Source organism: Balearica regulorum, chromosome 4 (genome assembly GCF_011004875.1).
Source record: "Balearica regulorum gibbericeps isolate bBalReg1 chromosome 4, bBalReg1.pri, whole genome shotgun sequence".
Taxonomy (NCBI): Eukaryota; Metazoa; Chordata; class Aves; order Gruiformes; family Gruidae; genus Balearica; species Balearica regulorum.
Window position 1 is genome coordinate 51,470,257 of NC_046187.1, and position 16,341 is coordinate 51,486,597.

The 16,341-nt window shown below is 38.2% G+C and overlaps 1 protein-coding gene across 1 annotated transcript in view; it reads left to right on the forward strand.

Moving 5' to 3' along the window:
* Window positions 1-15,986, forward strand: part of PPAT (phosphoribosyl pyrophosphate amidotransferase) — a 48,077-nt gene extending 32,091 nt beyond the window's left edge. Inside the window, exons 2-11 of the mRNA XM_075752123.1 lie at window positions 698-764; window positions 4,209-4,415; window positions 5,786-5,898; window positions 6,020-6,165; window positions 7,448-7,520; window positions 9,358-9,509; window positions 10,387-10,514; window positions 10,798-11,019; window positions 11,782-11,902; window positions 13,338-15,986. Of these exons, the coding sequence (XP_075608238.1) occupies window positions 698-764; window positions 4,209-4,415; window positions 5,786-5,898; window positions 6,020-6,165; window positions 7,448-7,520; window positions 9,358-9,509; window positions 10,387-10,514; window positions 10,798-11,019; window positions 11,782-11,902; window positions 13,338-13,513 (1,405 nt within the window). The 3' untranslated portion in view covers window positions 13,514-15,986. The remainder of the gene's footprint in view (window positions 1-697; window positions 765-4,208; window positions 4,416-5,785; window positions 5,899-6,019; window positions 6,166-7,447; window positions 7,521-9,357; window positions 9,510-10,386; window positions 10,515-10,797; window positions 11,020-11,781; window positions 11,903-13,337) is intronic.
* Window positions 15,987-16,341: the final 355 nt, after the last annotated feature.

The following is a 16,341-nucleotide window of genomic DNA, read 5'->3' on the forward strand; positions in this document are numbered from 1 at the left end:
AGCTGATACAGCTCTTCTGCTCAACCAAGCGCAACGGCCGGCCTGAGGCTGATCTGCTGTAAGAGAAGTATTTTCATTTGCGGTCACGCTGTACACCAGAGTTGTTTTGCTTGAGTTCAGAAGCTGTGATGCCCGATATTAGTTTTATGTGCTCAAACACTTTTATCAGAGGGTCCATATACCTTTTAGGGGTGTAAGCTTGACTGCTTAAGTGCAAGAATGCAAAAGCTTCTGCGTAGGTGATCAGTGGAAGAGACAATACATTCCTTTAGGCAAAAACAACAGTTTCTTAACACCCCTCCCCAAACCAGAACAGAAATAGAGTGGTGCTAGAGAGCCTACTACCAGAGCCTAGACTATCACTGCAAAGTGGCTTTTCAGATTAAGCATCTGCTGTTATTTTATGCCCACACTGAAATAGGACTGCAGTAAGAGCCTGAGCCAGTGCTTGTTAGTGGAAAGATTCCCACTGAATTCAGCGGGCTTAGGCACGAACCTTATGTGACTGTTTTGAAATAAAGCATAACATGGGCAAGAAACCAGTTTTGATTACAAGCCTGTAAAATAAACCAACAAATAATCTTACATTAAAATTTCATGTTGTAAAGGGCAGATGAAAAACCACCGATCCATTGTATGTTAAAGCATTTCATTCTAAGCATTTTAGTGCTTTATGTTAATTATATTTTGTCCATAGGGGCCAGGAGAGTGCTGGAATTGTGACAAGTGATGGAGAGTCATCCCAGGCATTCAAAGTGCACAAGGTAAAATGTAAATGAATGTTTTCTAGATGCCTAACTGAGATGCACGAAAGTTTCTTTCAGCTGGGAAACGGAATAGAGGGAAAGTAACATGTTGTGATGGACTGTTTTGGTTTTGTCAGTGATAATATCTAATTCTGTTATTTGTGCAATTTCTGTCTTAACTGCACGTTTAAAACAAATATGCCAATGTTATCCTGCTGGGTGTATCTGTGCACACAGAAGTATACAGATCAGACTAGTCACGTCACAAAAACTACTTAGCAAAGTCACCCCGCACCTAAGGTGTTAACTCTGGAGCACCGGTGCAACTTGAGATCAAGAGAAAAGAAATACAGTTACAGGCTATGCACAAGCAAATGGATGACTAATTCTTGCGTTAGTGAAACTCAAGGAAGTGGCAGCAACTTTACCCATAGGTAAAAATAAACAGAAAAAAAAGATTGAATGGAGGCCTGAGACAGTCATGCAGTCTTTCTTGAGCTGAGAGAATCCCAGGGGATGTTGAAAGATGTAAAATGGCCATAGCCTCGAAACTATTATGCCAGCAGAATACCTGCATACTCTGGGGATATTTCTGCTCATTCTGTATTGAATAGTGATCAGGAAAAAAAATAATCACCAGCCTATTCTATCCTGGAAGAGCAGAGAAATAAAGAAGAGCAGGAAGGAAGGAAGGAAATAAGGAAGAGCAGGAAATCAAACTACATCAGCAAAATAACCATGGGGCAATTCTTGATGCGTGTTCTCTGACCGCAATCAGAAAGCAGTTTGTCTTCTTATTCAGAGGTCTCTGAGGAAGATTAATTAAGCTGTTCAAATGAGTCCAAGAGTAAGAACTGCTTTGCTGCAGCAGCATCTATATCTATGCATGACTGCTCAATGCCTCACGCAAAATCTTGTCTCATCAAGCATCATGTCTGTCGCCTCTTCAGGCATTTCCCCCCTTCCTGTCTGTTACTTACAGCCTGATTCACACACACACATACACTTTTAAATGCAGCTTTTCTCAACTTCAGCACTGTGTTATCTGTTCTTCATTCCTGCTCCTGCTTGGGTTTCAGCTTTCCTTAAGGCTTACAGGAATTCCCACTTCCTTTAAAGTGACCTGCTGTATATAGCCCATAGTAAAAAGAGCTTCTCAGAATGAACTCCCAGCAGGTGATAGCATAATTCGTAGAGTTTCCATGTTACTGAGCTGCAATACTTAGCTGTCATGCTAAGAATTTAATTGACTATCTCATCATATCAGCTTTGATATTTTAAGAGTTGCAGAGCATGTGATGGTTTCTTTTATCCTTGAAATATGTTTCTCAGCTACAGCACTTTTAAAATCTGTAGTAACCATAGTGTAATAAAGAGCTTGTGGAGTACAATTTATATGACTTGTTTAAACCTGGAAGTGGTGCTAATGTAACACACATTTGGGTCCGTTACACTAGTGAAAATATATTTAGGACTCTGACTTGTAAACTAGTCCATAAAAATGTCAGCAGCTAAGATGCTACTGTATCCATTTGTCCTCCAAACTCCAGTTGACTCTTCTTCATAGCAGAGACAACAGGATGGAAAAGGTGCCTGCTTCTCTCTGCATTGATTTACTTCCCAATGCTTCCATGCAAACTCACCTTTGTCAGCAGTTTAAGGCAATACATAGATTAGAGTACGAACTGGAACACCTAAGGCATGGGTATGTGTTCCCTTCTGATTGTTGCCAGCCTTTGACCACAGATTAGTAGCCTTTGACAAAGGCAATTAATCCTTTGTTTTAAACTCTCCCAGAAAGACTAGTCCAGATTTGTGTCAGAGCCTTTCAGCTAGATTTGTATAACCAAACATTACTGTCATAGCTCTATTAGCTCAGAATGTGGAAAAACTTAATATCTCTTGTATAGACATAGCGATGCCAGTAGGAGAAAGACTTTGTCTGATCGTTTCACACTTGGATATGCAGAAAAATATATTAAAGTAGCTATTCGTCAGACCATTATCAGGTACTGGCATGTACCAGGCCTTGTATAATACAGACATAAGATTGTCTTCATTGGGAACGTTTTATACTGGTGTAATTCACATTTGCCATCCCACACCAGCGCAACCTAAATCAGAGGAATATTTCAAACCGTGATTAAAAGATTATGTACTTGTGTAACCAAATCTGGTTTTAAACATTGCTTGTTTAAGCTATTGCAATGCTTAACACTGCCACATCCACTAATACTGGACCTGTGAACTGCCAGATCTGTTAGGATAAAGTTGGCCTAAGTAAAATAAGAGTGCGCAGTTGCATTTCTGTATATATTATGAGCACATGACATAGACTCTAGACCACCTTTATGTCATCTGTGAGACAAGAGATGATAATTGATCTGGCATAAAGTTTGCTGAACAATTAAAGCAAACTTATACCAGTTTGACAGTTTGAGGCAGTAACTTTTTAACGTGACAGTAAGTATCCTAAAACCACACGTGCAATCACAGCCTCTTGGTATTCTGAGTCTGTAGCAGTCACAGCAGAAAATACCCTGAAGCTGGGCTTTCTTTAAGCCCTTTTGGTTGAGCTCTGTAAACAGTTGAACCAATTTCTGTTGTTCCTGTCCCATCCCACTCTCCTGTTGCTCTATCTACAGCACTCCCAGAGGAGTGTTGTTACCATGTGTGTTACCGTGTGTATCACAATTACCACACGTGATAGGAAAATGAACATAGAAGGATGTAAATATTTTCCACAGGCAGCAGCAGAAGCGGGAGTTTGCAGGAGGGCCTGGAGTCCAATCTTATATTCTACTCTCTCTGCAGTTTTTTCAGACTATTCTTGCTGCTGAACTGCCTCCATAGAGTGCTTGTTGCCAAAAGAAGCTCCTGACAACTGACTAAAAAGTCATGATGGATTTCTGCTTTAGATAGAAGGCAACTTGGCTATATGAAAAGTTTGTTTTAAGTAAACAATAAAACCTCAAAAAAAGCTTTGCTTCTGATATTGGCGAGAATAACAGTGGAATCTAATAAACATTATCATGGATCTAGTATAAAAGTAAATCCAATATACTACTAACTTGTAAAAGGTATTCTATACATAGAATTTATTTCTCGCAAATTTTTTCTTCTTTGCCGATCTTCTGGCAGTATTTTTTATGGTGTTTTTAAACACCACAAGAGTTTGCTAGTGTTTTTCAGAAGATGTGTTTTTAGTCAGGGAATAGATTGTTCCATGAAAATCCTTAGTACAAAAGTGTATATTGCTTTATTTAAAAACAGGAGTAATGGGATCTGATATATCACTGTGACACCTACTCAGCTTCTTTCTTTCCCATGTCTTTCAGGTTATTTGCTTTCCTCTTAAAGTTTGTTGTATTAATGCTATATCAAAAACAAACACAAGGAGAAATGAGGAGGTTGCCAGGAAAACAAAACCAAACGGAACTTTTTTTTCTCTTTCTCCCAAAGGGAATGGGTCTTATAAATCACGTCTTCAACGCAGACAGCCTGAAGAAGCTGTATGTTTCAAACCTCGGTATTGGGCACACGAGATATTCCACCTCAGGAATTTCTGAGCTGCAGAACTGCCAGCCTTTTGTCGTAGAGACTCTGCATGGAAAGATCGCTGTGGCACATAACGGGGAGCTAACAAACGCTGTACGACTCAGGAGGAAGGTTAGTATCTCCTCTGGGAGGCTCTGGCATTGTTTCTTTCCGAGTATGAGGCAGCAATGAGCAGTAAGTTTGCTATGACTTTTCCTTAACACCAAACTGCTTGGGGTAGTGAAAGACCCCCATAAGCAAAACATTGTTTTGGAGGAAAAAACTCCTGTGGAAGGGAGGCATTTGTAACTGTCACAGAGAATAATTCACCAATCTTCTAGACTGATGGTGACATTCCTATTGAATGTGAGAAAACTAACTCAGCTGTAACAAAAGGTAGGATGGTTTGAAGCTCTGCTCCTCTGTGATGGCTGATAGAAGGAAGAAATCAGATGCTTAGAGTTAGGAGAGGCATAATAAGGTGAGGTAATTGTAATATGAAATACCTGGTTTGGAATATTGTCTTTATTTGTATTTCTGGCTTGCAAAATTAATTATGAGCACTGTCAGGACATAAACCAACAAATGCCAAATTTTATGGTGTGTTTGGCTAGAAGGGTATGTGTTAAAGAACCAAATTAAAATTTAGCAGATGTTTCATTGTGTCATCTCTTCTATGATATGTTCCATCCAAAAGCGTGAGGACGTGCTCTTGCATTGAAGCAAGGCAAACGTATGGGATGCCCAAAGGAACCTAGCCCGTCTTTAATCAGAGCCACAAGTGTATGAACAGATGGGAGAATAAAACAGTGGTGAGGAAATGCAGATGGACAGTGGAGAATCAGAGTTCCATGAGATGTAAAATGATTTCTAAAGATAAAAACTAGGAACTGTAATGCATACAACATTGCATGGGTTAGAATAGTTAGTGAGATACACTGCAGATTCTCTTCTCCCTTAGAAGCATAAATACACCAAGACAGAACAATTTGACTGAGCAGGTCTAGCAAACTTTAAGTTGTGGGATTTCAGTTTTTTAATCCCACTCTGCTTCCCTTCACACCTCTTTTTTTTGTTGTTGCTTTGTGCTCAAACTACCATTCTGCCTTGATATCTCCTTCTGTATCTGCTATAGGTAATTTCATGTTTTCCCTTGTATATTTTACCTCTTCCCAGAGCAAGCACAAGCACAAAGCTGATTAAATGGTCCAAACATGAATTTATGCCCTGAATATTGGTGATATTAATTTTGCTTGCATGTGGAGCAAAGGAATGAGATGCAAAGGGAGAAATGTAGTACCAGGCATAGATGATTGTACCAGCTCTTTTTACATACTTGGTTTGTTGGAAGAAATTTGATGTTGTTATGATCTGATCACCTGAAGCACCGATACATTTTAAAACATTTGTTCGTTGCACAGAGGTGGTGTTAGATTAAAATCTAAGCAGTGGGTTTTGTTTGTTTTTAATGTTGGTAACACTTTTGTTTTGTGTCTTAAAAGCTCATGCGGCATGGTGTAGGACTGTCGACCAGCTCTGACAGCGAACTGATCACCCAGCTGCTGGCGTTCACTCCTCCTCTAGAAAATGATGATACAGCCGACTGGGTAGCAAGGTGAGGAGGATGGGTCAAGAACAATCAAGAACAGCAATCTAATCCCAGCATGATATGCAGCTGTAAATGCACATAGCTGTTTGTGTGACACACGATTATGTTCACCTATGTCTCATTTCAGAATAAAAAATTTAATGAATGAAACTCCAACTTCATATTCATTGCTAATTATGCATAAAGACATAATCTATGCAGTACGTGATCCATATGGGAATCGCCCACTCTGCATTGGTCGCCTTATTGCAGTAGGGGACATGAATGGAAAAGGTAAACCATACATATATATTCATATACATATACATACATATATATATGTATATATATAGTTTGTGCCTGAAACCACTGATATAAGTAATTAAAGCTACACTTACTGAGGTCTAAGTAGGAATATGTGATGCAAAAGTCAGTTTTGAAAATTGAAAACAAAAGAAAATGTTGGCAAGGGAAAAATAATTTGTAGGAAGTCTACAAACATCTTTTCTGTTCCCAGCAAAAGGGAATCCTGGTCACCCGATGAGAGTGTCAGAATTAGGCAGCCCAACTCTAATAGAATATTTGTGAAAATGTAATTAACATCTCATCACCTAAACCAGAAAGCAGGGATGAACAGAACCACAGAAGGGCTGAGGTCAGAAGGGACCTGGAGCTCATCTGATCCAAATCCCCTGCTCAAGCAGGGCCACTAGAGCCAGTTGCTCAGGACTATGTCCAGTCCAGAGACAAGTTTCATTTCTTCCTTTCTCGTGTAGTAAGGTGGCCAAAAAGTTCTGGATTACTGGCAACATATTTTTAAATTCCAAGCACTCCCAGTCACATGTAGTGCGGTAACGGAATACTATTCAATCAATTTATGGGAAAAATTCTTTGTGTTCCTGTTTAGCCTGCAAATCAACATTTTCCATGAAGTGCGATTAAAATGTGTTCATTTGTATAAAAATAAAATAATTCAAAGGCAAAGTAGTAAATGCTTCTGCATCTTCACAAAACTTGGTAATTTTAACCACACGAAAAATTATCAAGATTTTTTTAAAGCATACGAACATTCCTACCCTATGTTACCCAATTCGATCTTTCCTGTGCCTGTCTCTGAAAACTGTCATTATTGGAGTTCAGTCCAGCATCCATTGCAATCAAAAGGATCTATCTATTAACACATTTAGCATAGGAAAAGTAAGGAGTTTTTTGTGTGAACAAAAGTAATTATGTGTATCTAAAGTTGCTGAACTAGAATTGGGAAAATTTGACATAGTGCAGAGATAACAAAGGTAGTTATCTGAAGTGTCTCTCTTCTTGAACTGCGAATATGATGCTGTTACTTCCACTTCTGCCTAGAACAGGTTTATGATGTTTACGCTGTTGGTTTTGGGGTGGTTTTTTAAATATTATAGAAACTTTGGAATGCTATACCTTTTAGTTAGAAATTACAACAGTCTTTAATAGCGCACTTGGCAAGCTAAACCATAGCAAGCCAGATACTGCAGTAGAAATGCAATTGTGGGGGGTAATGGTAACAAGAATTGTGGACTTTAACTGAAATCTTTCATTTCAGGGAAAGATAACAGTGAAACAGAAGGATGGGTGGTCTCTTCTGAATCCTGTAGCTTTTTGTCTATCGGTGCAGAGTAAGTGCCCCGATTCTCACTTTATCTGAAAGCTCTCCTCAGGCAGCGATTAAACATTATACCTCAAATTGCCAAATATCATCTGTAACAACATGAAAGACATCAAGGATTAGTTTGTTGGGCCGTTTGGAGAGGGCTTTTTTGCCAGTCCTGTTTTTTGCCAGTTTTATTTTCTTGAGCAGATTAATGTAAAAGAAGAATTCTGTGTTCAGAAAGTAACAGTAAAGATGACTTTACTGTTGTCAAGTAAATGCCTCTTACTTGTTGCATTCAACCTGGTTATCCATATCACTTTTTAATTTTAGCCTCATTTGCTGTAGAATCATCGTATTATAAAATAATTCCTCATCTACAGAAAGGTTACATCGGTAGCTCGCAGGGTGGACTCACCTGTGCTGTAGCATCTGCTGTCTTATGAGCCAGTCTCCTTGTTTGAAAAAAAAAAAGATGGGCATCTGAAACAATTTCCGTCTGTGCAAACACATGAGATGACATTCACGTTACCTCTCTAGCTAAGGTACTCTGAAAAGAATGGTGTGTGAACTTTCTCTGGATAAAAAGAGAAGGGTAAGAGGCTCTCCGGGAGACCACAAATTGATCTTTAGAAGTGTGGAGTAGAAGGCAATTGTGAACTAGAACATAATTAACTAAGAAAGATTATGAGGAAGCATATTTAATTTCCTAATCAGACATTATAAAAATGTGCATTTGGGGACTAGACTAAGAAGTAAAGTTGGATCTTCTTCAAATAAAAAACTGTGAAAAATTGCATGAAGAACATGACGACTGAATAAAAAGAAATGTGAAGCACAATCAGGAAGCAATGTGACTGCACTTTAGAGGTCTTGTATTCCGTTCCGCAGTTTTTTATTGTAGGTGTGGTGTTCTGTTGCTGTAACTTCTACCCTGTCTCTGTAGGAACTATTAGCTGTTGGTAACAGGGGCTTTCTTGAGACAATTTATTCTACATACGGATATGAATAACCGTTTTCTGGAGCTTCTTCAAATTCTCTGTTAAGAGATGCTTACCATGTAGGACCAAGTAGGTTTTAAAAAAAAATTAAAAATTGTCTAAACTTCTGCTGTAGCCAGTGCTGCTGCCTGCTAATGCTAGTATCTGACCAGCAAATAATCACAGACTTGCTCACCTTTGATTTATAGCTCCAGAATATTTCAATATTTTGGGAAAGACTTAGATTGAAATTGTTAGAATAGCCACCTGAGGACTCACTAAAAGATCTAGAAAAATGTTTAATAAGGTTAAACATTGTGACATAATAAACCTAATACTATTCCATATTTCTTCAGATATGAGAATTGGAATGCACATGTCCAGGCAGCTTTTCGTCATTCGGGAGTAGCTGCCTGTCACCGCTAGACAGATATTTCTCTAGCTATTGGCTTGTGGGGCAGGATTCTTTTGGCTATCATCTTTATTCTTGATTATGGTTTTTATATTGCATGATAATGCTTATTAGCTTTCATAGAAAAGTCCTCTAGTATTGATCTAGGACTAAATTATTAAAATATATTTAATCTCAATTAAGCCTTTACCAGACTGAGTACTGTATGTCTTACATATAGGAAGAATATCATAGGTCTCTGGTACTAAGTATTAATTTACTGCTTTGGGGTATTAATTCAGACTGTTTTAGTAAGAGCCACTTGTCTCAGCATGTTGGTCTTCAAACACTCCAGATCAAATCCTAAGATAAAAGCAAATTGTCGTGTTAGGATGTTCAAAAGCATTTTTTCCTGTCAGTTGAATCTAGTTTATATTTCAAAACTATCATCCAGGCTCAGGACATCTCTAAATGCTATGTATTTCTTTTTCAAGGTACTATCGTGAGGTGCTTCCTGGAGAGATTGTGAAAATATCTAGATATGATGTCCAGACACTGGATGTTGTACCAAGACCTGAAGGAGATCCGTCAGCATTCTGCATCTTTGAATATGTTTATTTTGCAAGACCAGACAGTATTTTTGAAGGTAAGAAGGTGTAATGTACAAAGCTCCTCCCTAAATAGTGGGAGATGTTATCCTGGAGAACAATGACTCTGGAAAGGATCTGGGAACACTGAATGGGATCTTCAGGAAGATGCTTTCAATATAACTCATAAATCTATGCATTATCTAAGTACTTGGGGTTGTCAGTCTAATGCTTTTATTATTATTTCAGTGGAAGCCCTCAAAAATTGTCTCAGTGATATTAGCCAGGACTCTCATACCTAGCAAACAAGCTCTTCTTTGCTCTCTAGGTCCATGCCATCTGTTGATCATATACAGTTCCCCACCAGTTTCACCTCACAGCCCTTTTTTTCATGATCCTCTTACCCTTCAATATCCTCAGTTCTTACATTCCTTAGTACTGCTGCTGTACCCTCTGCTGTGCCTCCTTTCATCACATATCTCCAGTTCCCTTTCATGTTGCAAATTTTTTTAGGACCTTAAAAGCTTCTGAATATTGCCAGCTGACTCAAAGTTAATAAGCGGGCAGAGGCAAACGGCAGGATTGCACAAACTTTGTCTGCTGGAGAAACCAACCTAAAAATAGGGTATGCATGTTATGAACAGGCAGGCATAATTCTTTCCTCCTGAACACAGATTTTGTAACATCCACAGGACCTTTAGTTACCCGATTAGGGCAAACTGTTATTTTAATTCTCTGCATAGTGATATGAATGTGAATGTAAGAATATGACATCATGGAAGAAAATAAAAATGACCTATGTGAGTGACTGCTTATTAGTTCTGGAGCTTTTCTCACTGACGTCTATGCCTGCAACTTGCCACAGAAATTTGCAGAGCAAACTGAGAGGGAATCTGAATTACGCATACCGGGAAAAACATGTCTTGCTGTTCTTAGGTCAGATGGTGTATTCAGTCAGGAGACGATGCGGGCAGCAGCTTGCTATTGAAGCACCCGTGGAAGCAGACCTGGTCAGCACTGTTCCAGAGTCTGCAACCCCAGCAGCTCTTGGTTATGCACAAAAGGTATACATTAACTTGACTTTTTTTCTTTACACATATCTCTTTTTGTAATGGGGTATTATGGTACAGGTCATTAGAGTTTTGTATTGATAAAGCTTTGTATTTTGAGTATGCTGAGTATTCCTATTGAGTTATCTGCACTTGTTTGTTCTGTCGTTATTCCACTATATTAAGTTCTTTGGTTACTGTGAAGTCATACTAAGTCCTAAGGTTGCTTTAAAAAACAGTAAGTGAAAATAACCAGTTTTATAGATATTAATTCAGTTTAATTGTCTCCTGTTTACAGTGCGGACTACCGTATGTTGAAGTACTCTGTAAAAATCGGTATGTAGGAAGAACGTTTATCCAGCCAAATATGAGGTTACGGCAACTTGGCGTTGCAAAGAAGTTTGGCGTTCTGTCTGATAATTTTAAAGGCAAGCGAGTTGTTATCATTGACGATTCGATTGTGAGGGGCAATACCATTTCACCCATCATAAAACTACTGAGAGAATCAGGAGCCAAAGAGGTGAGTTAATTTTCAGTCAGTACAATACAGATGTAAATAGGAGATTGATGGGGGGGGTAAAGCAGTGTCTTCATTTGTACTATACATTGTTTCCTTATTTAAAAGAGCAAATGTGCAAAAAAACAATGGCTACTGCGTGTTTATTGTGAAGAGAGGTTGAGAAGTTTCTTTGTATGACTGTGATTGTTGGGAGATTAAGGGGAGAGGAACAGGCCTCCATTTATAAAGCACTATCTGGCAAATAAAGAGAGAATGCAAGACAGATTAGGTAAGATCAGGAAATCAAGTATTGGTGTGGTATTCCTGATGTGTGACTTGTGGTACTGCATGAAGTACAACCACATACTGCAGTAAACCAGCACATGCCTTAAGTCTTCAGAGCACAAATTTTTTTAATTGATTAAGATTTTTTAATTGAATCAGAGTGTGCAAGTCTTGTCACTGGAGTAAAAATTGTTCTGTATGTTTGACTTTGTAAACTGAAACATGTGCATCAAGGATTGAATGCCATAGAAGAAAAGCAAAATTAGGATGGAACCTTGTAATAACATTAGGAAATACTGTAAAAATAAATTCTAAAACTGTCTTTCTCTCTCCTGCTGTGTTGGCATCTGAAAATTATCTTTTAACTGTAACGACTTTTGTGTAGTGCTGTGTTCTGTTCTTCATGATTATTTTGCAGAACTGGGACTTTGCGATTGTGTTGTGATCTACTGAGCTTCACCTTATAGCAGGCTGTTTTGAAATTCTGTTTTTATTCAGGTGCACATCCGTGTGGCTTCACCGCCCATAAGATTTCCTTGTTACATGGGAATAAACATTCCAACTAAAGAAGAACTCATCGCCAACAGACCTGAATTTCATGATCTTGCAAACTATATTGGTAAATGCTACTTTTTCCTTTTTTTTTTTAACTTTTTTTTTTTTTTGAGAGAGATTTTACCTGTAGGTATTTTATTGTCTACATCAAAATAAAGGACAACACATCAAGGCAGCAGTGGCAAAACTGACTAAAAAATCTTATGGTTGATACACTAAATTTCTGCACTGTGAGTACCAAAGAGATCAAACCAATTTAGTTATGCACCTTTTTTTAACACAGTTAGTGAATTATATTTCTCCAGACAATAGAAGGCATTAGAATAATTGCATAATCTTAAGTTACAAATAAGGTGTGACCACACAGCTTTCCAATACTTGGAGCTCCTTCTGGGAAACTCTTTACAACAAGGAGCTACTGTAGGCAAAATACTAGGAAGAAGTTCTGTCCTATAATGAAAAGTTAATGTAATTCCACTTTCATGAGATATTCATAAAAATATGTTCAGAATTTGTAAACACCCACTGATTTTTCTACAAATTTAGACTTATGTAAATAATTTAAACTGCATTATATATTTCACTTTGAAAGAAATGACATTTGAAACTAATCAAAGAATGTTAAATACATTCTCAAATACCTAGAATGAGTCATGTTTGCAACAGAACAAAAGAGGAACCAACAGCTTATATTGCTTGTGATGTGGTAAATAACAAGCTCTTCATCAGGGTATCAGCAACAGCAGTCATGTGAAGGCTTGTGAGTGAGGAGATACATATGGCCTACTGTGCTGCAAAATATTTTTTTAAACGGTTTAAGAACATAGCTGTGGTTACAGTTAGAAAACTGTAAACTCAGATTTCCTGTGTTAAATACTTACTCTAATTAATACTGCAATTAATTCTTTACCCAAAAATTATTGTGAAAGCATGTTGAAATATTTCAAGTTTATAGGCTCTCATTTTTAAGTATTAGTCACAAAAGAATGAGTGCAAACGATAGAAAACTAACGATGTGAAAAGGCTATCAAACTTTCCTACTGCTAGAACATTTGCATGAACTGCATACTGGATTTTTTTTAACATGATGGTCTTCCCTTCTTCCCAAGTCCCAGTAAGGGTTTGTAGTCCTAGGTGCGCAATTTGGGAAGCACGAGCCACGAGCACATCTGCTTCCAGACCTGAAGTACAGGGTGACTGGGAAACTACAGGGAGCTGAGGGAGTCTTAATACACACTTGGGACTTTGTTTCTGTTTTTGCAGTATGTGTGACACATTTGTTCCCAACTCAGAATCTTCTGTCTAGATTGCAGTGAGCCTGCTCCCTGCACAAAGAATTCGAGAAAGGCAAGGCATGATCATTTTTCCTATCCATTCTCTTTAGGCAAGGTGATCCACCTGGCATCATAATCCATACAGTAATGTGACTGCACTTCCAAAGAGCATTGGATTTGGTACAATATTGCAGCTTTAACTGATGAATTCTTTATTTCCTCTAGGAGCAGACAGCGTTGTCTATCTTTCTGTGGAAGGGCTGGTATCATCCGTGCAAGAAAGCATCAAAGCACGACAAGAGAACGAGAACAGCCTTAAAACCCACAAGTCACGTGTTGGAAAGATTGGCCATTGCACGGCGTGTCTCACTGGAGAGTATCCCGTAGAGCTAGAATGGTGAATTTTTAGTGGATGGACACCAGGTCATCTCTTGTTGAATGTACCTTTTTCAAAGATGCCTCCTTGCTAATAGCCCTCTTACATTTAGATAATATGGAAAGCTCATTACAACTAATTACTGTTACTAAAATACATCTTTACTGTAAAGACTTAGAGAAGTCCGATGTGTTAATGAAAACAATGTAGATAGATAGATTAAAATACAAAATCATGTCGTTTTTATGCACAGTTGTGCCTTCTATTTTATCATAAAATATTATAAAAACCAAAGTTTTTTTTAATTATGTAGTAGTCCCAGAGTTTTTTGTTTCCGTCTTGCCCTGAAAAATATCCCTTTTAGACTTGTTTGGAGATCATGAATCATGTGGTGTAATTTCAAATTATCAAAGTCTTAATGCGAAAGTATGTGAAGTTTGCTTTTTTCCTTAGGAACAATACCAGATTCCGAAGAATCAAATTGCTTCCTCAGCATTCTTGCTTAAGCTTTTTAAGAATAGAAATACCTAACTTTTGCATGTATAGCTAAACAGCCTTTATTAATCTAGCCCTTTGTAATAGATTCTATGAATATAATGTCTAGCATATGATTTTTAAAAATGAACACTCAGGGAAATGCTCAGCCAAAAGCTCTCTAGTTTTATAACTTTAAAATTCTTCTTTTGAAGTCCAGTGTAATGACATTATCTTCATGTGCTTTTATCAGTTGCCAGTAGGATGTGGAAGGACTAGAAACACTTGGCACTGCCATTTTCCTGTTTTACATCTTGTTTTCTTCAGGATAAGTCCTGACAATTTCTGAAGTCTGAGCTAATGCTCAGCATGCTTTTCATATGCCAACATCCAAAGTAAACTGAAAAACAAAGTCACTTTTCATTTTTAACAGTAAAAGTGATATATCAAGTGAAGATCATGAGTTGTTTTGGGTATAATCTTATTTTGCTACATTACTGCTGTTACCATAAATGTAACGTTAAAAAAAAAAAAAAAGAGTTCTGAAGAACCATTAGCTATTGAATGCATTGTATTTTTTAATTGATCACAATTACACAGTTACTTGTATACACGAAGATCACTTGGACAATGAACCACTAGCTGAAAATGGAAAAGCACCTTTGAAAACTATTGCAAATTTACGCACAATTGTAAAAATATTTTGTATACCTCAGTTTTTTCACTGAAAAGCAGCAACTTAATTTTAGATTTTCTATTTAATATTGTGTATTTTGGCTTTATAATTGTTTGTGACTCTGTTAAAAAAAAATAGCGAAGCAAAAAAAGAGCTTCTTCCTTCCCCATCATCTTCTACATAGTTCAGAATTACAGCACTGGTGATTAAATTCAGAAGGGAACTTTCTTACACGGGATTTGTGGCAATTGTGCCTGATTGATAGACAATCACGAAACAAAAGTCCCAATTCCAGAAAGCATGTAAATACATTTAACAAAGTCAAGACCTCGTGCAGTGGAATCAGAACCTACTTGCTGTCAAGCCTATGGGAGAATCTAGATTTTCATGAGCATCTTACTCTTACTTGTTCACCATAGCCCAGATCTGCACATTTAGGGATGTATGTGGGTCTCTTCTGTTTAATTAGCAAGTTTGTTTGTTTGTTAACAGAACCATAACAGTTCATCTGGACAGTAAATGAGCAAAAAAAGAACAGGTTCTAGATTAACCAGGGAGGAGTGTGAGAAAACAGAAAAAATTGTCATTAACATTTTTCACCTTTCTTCTTACCTGTCCTCAAAAAAGCCATCATTTTAAAAAGAATGGTTAAGTCGAGTTCTTAGGTTACAGTCACATGCAAGGAGCCCTTTCTACTTGACTTGGTGCAGACTTCAGTGAGCTTGCAAGCAGAAGTCTATCGATTTACCTGAAACTGTCTACAGAACAGACTGAAAATGAAACATGTGCAAATACTCTTTTAACCTGTTTTCAACAAAACTAGTATTTTTGAAATCTGGTAATAACCGCTTAAATGTGATTTGAGCATTTCTGATTTCAGTAAAATGAGTCCTTATGAGTCCTTAAAATGAGTAAAATGAGTCCTTAAAATGAGTCCTCCAAGTTACATGTGAAATTACAAGGTCTGCTACTGTACTGTAAGCACTGTAATTTTTAGATACACTACATATCTAATCTTCAGTACGTATTTTTCAAAATCTTAAGTTAAAGGGGAGACACTTTTCAAGTGTCACTTTATTCTCTGACAGCTGGATTTATGCTTCAGGTTACCAGGCCTTTATTTTTCACATACAATAGACACACACATGGAACAAGGATGTTGAGGGAGAAAACTCTGGTTTTAGGTGTCGCTATTTGTATCATTTTCATGTTTTACTGTGAAAACTATTTCTGCTGTATTATCAATTTGCAACTGTGCCAAATTATCACTTAGAAGATGTGACAAAATAGTAGAAAGCGAATGTCTAACTTCTCCTGTTCATAATATTAAAAGTGGTCATGAACTGGTCTTCCTGTTTTCTCTCCCTTCACTGCACTCGCTGGCACCACGCATCGAAGGTTTGGTGGTTTGTTTTTTTTTTTAATAAAGTCACCTTGAAAGCGCCCTCGAAGCTGGGGCAATCATTTCCTGTCTCCTCTATCCCGCACGCAGCCCATACGGCATTACCGGTGCCCTCTCCCAGCGCCGGCTCCGTTCCCGTCGCCCTCGCTCCCCGCTGCCGCCTCTAAAAGCCAGCCGAGGGGGAAGCACGCCCCGGCCCTCCCCGCTCGCCCCGCCAGGAGTCCGGCAGGGGCTGCCCCGGGCCCCGCTCCCCGCCGCCGCAGCCCGGCCGAGGAGGGAGGCGTTATCACCCAACCGCCCA